This window comes from Mastacembelus armatus, chromosome 6 (genome assembly GCF_900324485.2).
Source record: "Mastacembelus armatus chromosome 6, fMasArm1.2, whole genome shotgun sequence".
Lineage (NCBI taxonomy): Eukaryota > Metazoa > Chordata > Actinopteri > Synbranchiformes > Mastacembelidae > Mastacembelus > Mastacembelus armatus.
In genome coordinates this window covers 10,626,221-10,635,597 of record NC_046638.1, presented here as the reverse complement: position 1 = coordinate 10,635,597, position 9,377 = coordinate 10,626,221, and the positions used below count along the sequence as shown (strand labels likewise).

General features: G+C 39.5%; 1 protein-coding gene across 1 annotated transcript; it reads left to right on the top strand.

The window, feature by feature from the left end:
- The first annotated feature begins 1,123 nt into the window (after window positions 1-1,123).
- On the top strand, window positions 1,124-8,616 carry znf592 (zinc finger protein 592). The gene is made up of 9 exons (XM_026311642.1): window positions 1,124-1,260; window positions 1,717-3,953; window positions 4,428-4,606; window positions 4,707-4,880; window positions 4,957-5,116; window positions 5,278-5,535; window positions 5,976-6,088; window positions 6,210-6,351; window positions 6,462-8,616. Exons 2-9 carry the CDS (start codon window positions 1,737-1,739, stop codon window positions 6,969-6,971), a joined length of 3,753 nt encoding a protein of 1,250 aa, XP_026167427.1. The 5' UTR covers window positions 1,124-1,260; window positions 1,717-1,736; the 3' UTR covers window positions 6,972-8,616.
- Window positions 8,617-9,377: the final 761 nt, after the last annotated feature.

The window sequence follows — 9,377 nt, the reverse complement described above, 5'->3', positions numbered from 1 at the left end:
ACCATGTTGTGCAAATATTACTTGGAAACTGGGGCATGTTTTGTTGCAAACTGCAATGTGAGTTGTGACTTTTCATATCATGGATTTGGCAAATATTACAACAGTTTCATTGTTAGTCTACGTGCTTTCAAATCCTCACTGCTTTATTTCACTAGGCAAATCCACATCCTGTCAATATTGTATAACAAGAAACCTTAGGTACATATTAAAAATAAACAATAAAACAATACCTTATCTTTCTCTGCAATATCCTCTGATTTACAGCATACAGACTGTTAACAAGGACAAACAGTGGGGCTGATGTCTGATTTCCTTAATTTACATACTGATTATAAATTAACTAAACATTACAGAAGCACTACCACAAAAGAGTGGGGGTCAATGGGAAAAGATTAGGCTAGATGACTTGTTTTGCTGTCCAAAGCAACATTCAGCTGGTAATTATGACAAAGAAACTTATGTTTTTTGTTTTGTTTTTTTATTAAACACTACACAACACAATCTGCCCAAAGACCATCAATCAAATCTCACTTTTCAGGGCATTTTTGTTATTTTCACCATGCACATAATTAAAGACATATTATTATATTTCTCCATATAGTGTCAGCTGCACTGTGTGAAATGTATAATCCAGGGTGTTTGGTGTCTGATGCATTTTAGGGACTAAAGTTATGAAATGGTAACATCTGCACCCACATCTCTGACCACTCTTCATTTGAATAAATTTAAGTTCAAGACTTAAATTGATGAAGTACCGCTTTTGTAACCATAAAGCAGGTTTGTCATTTGGCATGCAAAGTAAGATTTAAAAGTAAATTTGAGCAATGATATGAGCAAGTTCACAACATAAAGTACGAGTAGATTGAACACAGCAATATGGGGGGGGGGCGGGGGTGATTAGATACAGACCTCTATATTTTATACGTGATTTTAGTGGGATTATGTTTTTAACATAATGCAAAACCGACCTACATTTGATTGCGAGCTAGATAATATTATTATAACAACGCATGAGCAATACAGCAGCCTTGCCATTTGGGGACATGCAGCTAGTAACGCGCGCAATGGCACCGCCTCCCGCCTGTAAGACAGCGCCGAGGGCTTCAATTCCCCATGGAAGCAAAAGAAAGACGAAGTTAACGCTAGTAGCTTGTAGCCTAGCTGTGAAACCCTGCAACAGTTTTGCTGTTGAACACAGACCTACAGCTACAGACTATATAGCTTATCCATTAAAGCTGTTAACTATAACCGGATCAAATGGTAAGAGCACTTGTGCATCAAAGAGTGGCGAGTTTACGAGCTTGGCTAAATTATTAGCGCGTTAGCATGTTGCTAAGCTAGGTTGCTAATTCGCTGGCAGGGCTCCACTATGCTGTAGCTCGGCTAACTCCCTGTAGCTTGTTAGCAGACTTCTGCATTAGCTGCACTGACAAGAGTTGATATTTGCCAACGTCGTGTGCATAGTAGTCTGTGGTAAATGTTAGGTTGCTCGTGTTATGACTGCTAATGCACGTTTTGCAACAAAATAGTGGCAGCATACACGAAGACCTGCAGACTCTGTCAACGTTTAGCTTGCTAGCTAAAGCTAACCTTAGCACAGATGACGTTTCTCTGCAGCTAGCTGAAGTTAGTCCTCACATTTAAGCTTTGCATGCAGTGTCCACGGTGTAAATTGAAGGGTGACATATTAAGCTAATACTGCGTGTGTTTCTGTAGGTTTATGAAACCGCGCAGCCATGGGTGACATGAAAACCCCAGATTTTGATGATCTTTTAGCCGCCTTTGATATCCCAGACGCCACAGGGTTGGATGCCAAAGAGCCCATCCAGGGGAGTCATGAGGATTCAGAGAGTCAGCTGAAACACACAGACATATGTCTGGATGACTCCCTACTGAGTAACCAAGCTGCCACTGCAGCAGATATTCCTGTTGTAAGTGTTATTGTGAAAAACACAAGTCGCCATGAGTTGTTGGAAGGTTTTGGTGATAAGCTTCACTCAGGATCAGTATTACAAAATGGATTTCGGGAACAAGAGCCCTCTATTGACACTGTTGAGACAACTACCATTGGTTTCTCTCGGTCATTCGTCTCCGCTTTAAATGGGGAGAGTTCAAGAGAACTTCTTGGAAAGGCACCTATTCAGCACAAACCTGATGGAACACCCATATTTTCCCAGACACTTTCACATTTTAGTCCCATCTCCAGTCCTGAGTCTGAAGACACACAGTGTAATAGAGATGAAACGCATCCAAAACAGGAGAGACCCTGTTTCCCAGAAGCTTCAGTTGTGGTGGAACCTTCAGTACCAGACAATCCAAAAAACCTGGGCCTCAGCTTGTTTGCTGACTGTCCAAAGGACTCTGATATTACCAAGAACACTCTAAGGAGCACAGCAGAAAGTCGAAATGAAGAACCCTCTGAAATCTGTGCCAGTAACAAAAAGGCTAAAGCGCTTAGAGTACACGATGCGCTTCCACTGGCAAGCGGTAACCAAAACTTTGAGACACACTGCATTTCAGCAACCACAATGGATATTTCCACCTCTTATCCACATGTCAAATCTCAGACGTCTAAATTATCGTCCTGCCTTGAGGCTCTGGTGGCTTTGAATGCTAGGAAAGATACAAGTGAGCAGGCTAATCCAAGAGATTCATCAGTGGGTCACAATGATTGCATGAAAGCTAGCCCCAAGGTGCCCATATCCCCACGAAGCCCAAGAAGTCCATTCGAAGCTGTGAAACGGTTGATGAAACCCTCTGATAGTCCTGTAAGCATCTGTAGTGATAGTAGTGGCAAAGCATCCCCTGCAGTGACTTCCGGTTCACCCCCTGCTATACCCAGAGTGCGAATTAAAACGATCAAAACCACATCTGGGCAGATCAAGCGTACAATCACTAGTGTCCTGCCTGATTCAGAGACAGATGAAGTTCATTCGGCATATGAATCCTCCCCATCACAGAGTATGATTAGTGAAGATTCTTACTGTAATATGTCTCCTCGTCACTCTCAAAATATGGCTGTTGATAGCCTTTTTGGAGTACAGAATAAAGGTACCGTAACTAATACATCTTCACTGAAAGTTTCACACAACGCATCAGAGACAAACTCCAGGAGGTCGGGCACATCGCCTGCATCAGTATTTTGTAAAACTAGTGTCAAACGATCTGCTACACAGAGGCAGAAACCAAAGAGAATACCAGCGACGACGGGCCACACAACGAGCACAAACTTCCTTCCCAAAGCAATGCACTTAGCTAGTCTAAATCTGGTTCCTCACAGTGTTGCTGCTTCAGTGGCAGCACGTTCCACCTCTCATCAACAACACACACTGTCCTCCACGGTGTACAGTACTGTCCCACTGGTGCATCAGGTCAAAACAGCCAACGCTTATCCTCGCACTCCTGTTGCTAACACAGCAGCAGGGACCTTGAACAGACTGTTGAACAATGCCAACCCTGTGCCTACATATGTACCCGATCTGAACCCTCCTCCTGAGAGCAATATCAACCTTCCACCACATGGATACTGTTGTCTCGAGTGTGGGGACGCATTTGGGGTGGAGAGGAGCCTTGTATATCATTACAGCAGGAGGAGCGTCCACATTGAAGTTGGATGTACACAATGTGCAAAAACAATGGTGTTCTTCAACAAGTGTGCCTTGTTGGCACATGCCCGGGAGCACAAGAATAATGGCATGGTGATGCAGTGCACACAACTCAATATGAAACCCATAGCAGAGGAACAAATGTTTGTACCCCTGAGTACTGAGCCTGTGAACGTGGATACTTACGCCTCTTCATCCTCCTCTTCTAAAAGCCAACCTGTCCTACCCTTATATCCAGACAACGTCAATTGCCATCGACATCGATGCCTGGAGTGTAACAAGCAGTTGCCTGACTACAAAGCACTTGCAGGCCACTTCCAGAGGCTCTCAGAAGATGTAGAAGGACTAGTGAGTAGAGAAAACCACTTCTTAAAAATGGGTCATAAATACATAGTTTGTTTTATATTATATAGAGTCCATTTTTGGAGTCGATTTTCCACTGAGAAATAATACACTTTTATTGCTCCTATGAGTATGTGGGATTGATTAAAATGTTCATAATAATGACACCTGCCCAGTGCAACAGTATGGTACACTAACATATTTGTAATACAGCTACTTGAAATTTTCACAATTGAAGTGTATGACGCAAAGGAATAAGCTATATCATGTTTTAGCCACACAAAGAACATGTTTGTGCATTGTCCTGTCAGTTCATTGTTGGTTTTATTGCTTTTATGTGCTTTGTCAACCAATTAGAAAAATGTAGAGTATCTCCAGAGTTACTGCTTTGACGGCTGCATGACTAGTATTTATTTTTTCCAAGGTGAATATTTATTTTTTTTGTATTTTTTTTTTGTTTTGTTTCTTTTTATAAAACAGTTGTGTAAGGTGTGCTCAATGTTGTTACCCAACAAGTGTAGCTTCAGAGCTCACCAGCGTATTCATGCACACAAGTCTCCATACTGCTGCCCTGAGTGTGGTGCCCTGAGTCGCTCTGCAGACATACAGAAGCATGTCAAGGAAAACTGTCTGCACTACGCACGCAAGGCGTGGTACAAGTAAGAAAGCAAGCACGACAAGCAGTTGTGTGTTAAAATATCTTCATGACATACAATACAGTGCTACAGAAAAGTGGAAACATTTTTCCTTTCTTTTCAGATGTCTTCACTGCGACATGGTTTTCAAGACTCTTCAAGGACAAAAGACCCACATTGAAGAGAAACACAGTGAGGTCCTTTACAAGTGCTCCAACTGTCCAGTTGCCTTCAAGACGTCTGAAAGCTGCGAAGCTCATTTGAAAAGTAAACACAGTGCAAGCAAAACGTCCCCTCAGTAAGTCGACATTTCATGAGCCGACTGTTGTTCAATTTGTTAATTTCTTTCAGTTTTAACTGTCTTTCTTTTGCAGGTTAATCTTCAAGTGTTCGTGTGAAGCCATTTTCAAGAAAAAGCAGTTACTGTTTCAGCACTTCCATCAGAATGCAAACAAGCGTGTTACCTGTGTATTCAAGTGCCCAGAGTGTAACTCGGTCTTTGCACAAAAGCATCTGTTAATGCAGCACTTTAAGGTTAGTCTTAATTGTATGTACATGATGCAGAAAAAACCAACATGGTTATACATAAAGTCACTCACCTAGTCCAGTAACACTTTGAAGTGTCAGTGTAGTCAAACACTGCAGCATAAATGATGGATTCTCTGTATTATACTGTATCAATTATTGTTTTGCAGGGTGTTCATGTAGGAAACTTGGCAGAAGAGACAGAGGACAGTAAACAGACTGATAATATTGACTGGTACCAGGATGTTCATTCCATCCAACAAAAGAAGAGCCAAAGTCTTATGAAGCACACCGATAGTCCCAGAATAAAAGCTGAGCAGGATAGTAGAACTCGGGTGAAGCCCTCTGGTTGGACATGTGGGGAGTGTCTCCAGTGGTTTGCTGAAAGAGACTCCTATGTTGCTCATGTGAAGACCAAACACGGAAAGGTAGAGGATAATGACTTTACCATGCTGGAATGTGTTTCTGTCGAGCCAAACATATAAGTACTCAATTGCATTTTTTTTAGTCAGCCTTAAGAATAAGGATCATACACAACACGCACCACATTTGTAATTGTCCAGACTCCAGCACTGAGCATTAATTTATGATCAGTTCATATATTGTTTTCAGTTTGAATGCGATGCAGTGTCACTATTAACTTTGCCCTGATATAAAATTGAATTGTCAGAATTTGGCACTTTTTATCTTTTGATATGTTTTTGTTTGGTAACTTTGGTAATTCTTATGGTTATAATTATGTAATAAAGTAAGGTTTTAATAACATGTATGTAGCTCAAGATCATCAAAATGCACATTGGAAGGGACCTGTGTCAAACTCAAATAACACTTTCATTTACCTTTTTTAAACTTTTTTTTTTTCTAACAGTCAATGAAGAAATATCCATGTCGACAGTGTGAGCAGTCTTTCAACTCTATAACCAGTCTGAGGAGGCATATTCGCATTGACCATGATGGAAAAAAGAAAACGTACACTTGTTGGTAAGATTTTTAGTTATGAAAATCCACAAACCACTATTATCAGTCAATACTTTTTTATTAAATAAAACAGGACAATCATTCAGTTTCACTTATTTGAGGTATTTTATTTTTTAAACTTGAGGTATTGCACGGATACCAAGACCATATTCACAACCAGTGTCATGTTGAAGAACCATATCAGTTTAATGCATGGAATCAAAAATCCTGATCTTGGTCAAATGGCAAAAACAGTCATTCAGGAATCAAAAAAGGCTTTGGGCAAGGTATGTGTTTATTATCTTTTAACACAAACCACAAATAAAAACACAGACACAAATATAAATGTTAGGGCTCTTACTGCTTATCGTTTAAAAGTGACTTCTCTGATTTCTAGGGGTTTGTATCAGAAAGACATGGTTCTGGGGCGCAGGCAGAGAGCCAGGATTATGCCGATAGTCTGGAAGCTCCTTCAGCGAAGCGACTGAAAGCTCAGTTCCGCTGTTCAAAGTGCGGCTTCATTACAGATGACAGTACTCAGTTCCAGCAGCATATACCTCAACATAAAACTGATGAAAACACTCCTCAGTGCCTTCACTGCGGACTGTGTTTCACATCCATGCTTTCTCTCAGCAGACACCTTTTCATTGTACACAAAATCAAAGATCCTGAGGAGAAAGAGAAAGAAGAGAAAGATGAAGAGGAGGTAGAGGTTAGGAAAAAGGTCTTGGATAATCAGCCAGTTAGATCAGCAGAGGCTGAGGAGGTAAATAATTGCTTACCAGAGCTCAACAAATCTGAGCCCTCACAGGCAGAAGAGCCAGAAAGTATGCACTGTGACAAGACCATGGACTGTAATTTAAAAGTAAGCGCTTACTCTCAGACACAAACAGCCTCTCTTCATTAGTCACCTCAACTCCTCTTTAAAACTACTTTAATGTCTTGGAGGTGGTGCTAAGTGGCCTTTGATTTAGAAATTTCTTTTCAGAGGTCATGTGTTGTATTCAAAGAGATCCTAAACATTTAATGAAGAACAGTATTTTCATAAATAAGACAAATTAATATTCATTTCAATTATTTTTATGTAGCTTTTGCATGTTGGTAATACAGTGTATTTGTCCTGCCTTTCAGACATGTTTTTTTTTTTGTTTTGTTTTTTTAATTCTTTTTTTTTTTTTTTTTCTGCAAATGCTCAGTCTGATCTGACAGGAGACTCAGGACTGTCTGTTAGTGTCTGGTATTGATTGATGTAACGGTGAAGGGGTGGATTTTCACTTTTTTAGTCAATGGTATTTGTAATTGGTTACATTTAGTCTGAAACATTTAATGCTACACAGTATTACCTGAATGAAATTCAGGTATCAGGTTTTATGACATGACTGGGTTGCAATTATTGTGCAGTACGAAGGGAGTTCAGTTTTCATTTAAAAGCAGTACAGTATTGTCTAAGTTTAAAATACCGGTGTGAAATTGTTTTGCAAGGCAAAGCCAGCTGAAGTTAGGCTAGACATAAAAACAAGAGTTTGTTTTGAATACATGCATTTTGAAACAGTTTTTTTTTTTTTTTTTTCATGTTGAATTTTTGATTTGTGTATGTTGTCCCAGATCTGGCCTTGTTTTTCTTTTTTTCCTTTGAGTGTTAAGGGGAATTGTGGAGAGGTATAGAATGTGTGGTGCAGCAGTGTTGCAAATACCTCAGTTTGACAGAAGTGTATTTTTCAGGCAAGTGAACGGTCAATGTTATGTCAAATCAGGGTACAATGATTTCGATAATCCAGAACAGGTGTTAAAAGTGAAGTTTGGCGACAAGTCGGAGATAATGATTTATACTGCAGGACCTGTTAACATGAAGTGGCACATAATAAAATTAGTGGTAAAATCAGGTGAATTTGGTCAATTAGTGTTGACTTCAGGTGCAAGATATTTCCTTTTACCATCATAATGGTAAAATGATAATTTTACTATAATAATGGTGATTTCTTCTCGTTAACAGGTCCTGAGTTTTAAAGCAGAACCTTTTGTTACGTGTTGAATACATGACAGTTCCTACCTCCATGGTAAATGGCAGTGATTGTTAAACGGTGAAAGGCTTTGAAGAGTTGCAGGTAATCTCAGTGCAATGTAAAAATTAGTTTATAAAATGTGTAGTATCCCACATTATTAAATTTTATAAATTATTTTGGGAATGATAGTAAGGCTATATGGTCATATTGACTTTAACTGGCAAGTGAATTTTCTATGTAAGTGCTATGTGAGCTCTTTATTTCTCTGTAATCTTAAATCCTTAAATCACCACGTTTCGGTAGTGTGTGTGCAGAGGTTGAAACAAATGACTCGTTCACAACTTCTTTTGTAATGCTTGGTGAAAGATATTTGTACTTTTGATACTGTGTACAGTGAGGACTTGTATAGGGTAGTAACCTATGTACATAACAGTCATTGACAGGATTCACAGCATTTCTTAAGCCATTACATCTATTCAGCATGCAGTGGCCCATGTGCCTTGCTCTTATGTTTACGTAAAGTACTTACAAATAAATTGGTGCATTTAATTTCTCTGCTTTGTCTTTTGATTTACGTTGAGCTTAACAAATAATGACATGAAAGTAGTGAATAGTATTTCAATGTGATAATTTGTGGTTTTTGAACTGAGGCTGTCTACCTAACAACTGTCAGCAAATCAAAATGACACAGGCTCTCTAATGTGCATCATGCATCCAATAAGAAACCGAATGCAGATGGATGACTTCATTCCATTAGAATATTAAGCCCACCCTATCTCAGTATAACACACTCTCCCCAAAGTAACAGAAGCTGAAAGACTTTTTAATTAACCCGCACCAAATTGTGTAGAACACTTTGAGGAATGAAAGGCACTTTGACAAAGATCTGCAGAGCAGGACTCCTGTCTTCTTTCATCCTTATTGCATACATTGCAATGACATCTTCAATGACTCTTGATTTAACTGAGCTACGAAATAAAGTTTCGAAGATCAAGATGAATCCCAGGGGGAATCTATGGGCAACAGGTAGGAAAAATAACAAGGTATCTTCTGCTTTTTTCTTTAATGTTAGTGTGTATTTTTAACAGCTTAAATTTAGAGGATATGTTTTGTTCTATAAGGCCATTTCATGGGCAAGAAAAGTGTTGTGGATAGTTCCTTCATGGAGTCTGCCTTTCAAGATGTAAATATTCCCACTGAAACCAGAGCTGTTAGACCTGTGCAAAGAGTGGAAGACCTGCAGGCACTGCTCATTCACATGTTGAAAACTGCCCAACAAATAAAAAGGAAACAGGCTTTGGAAATGTTAG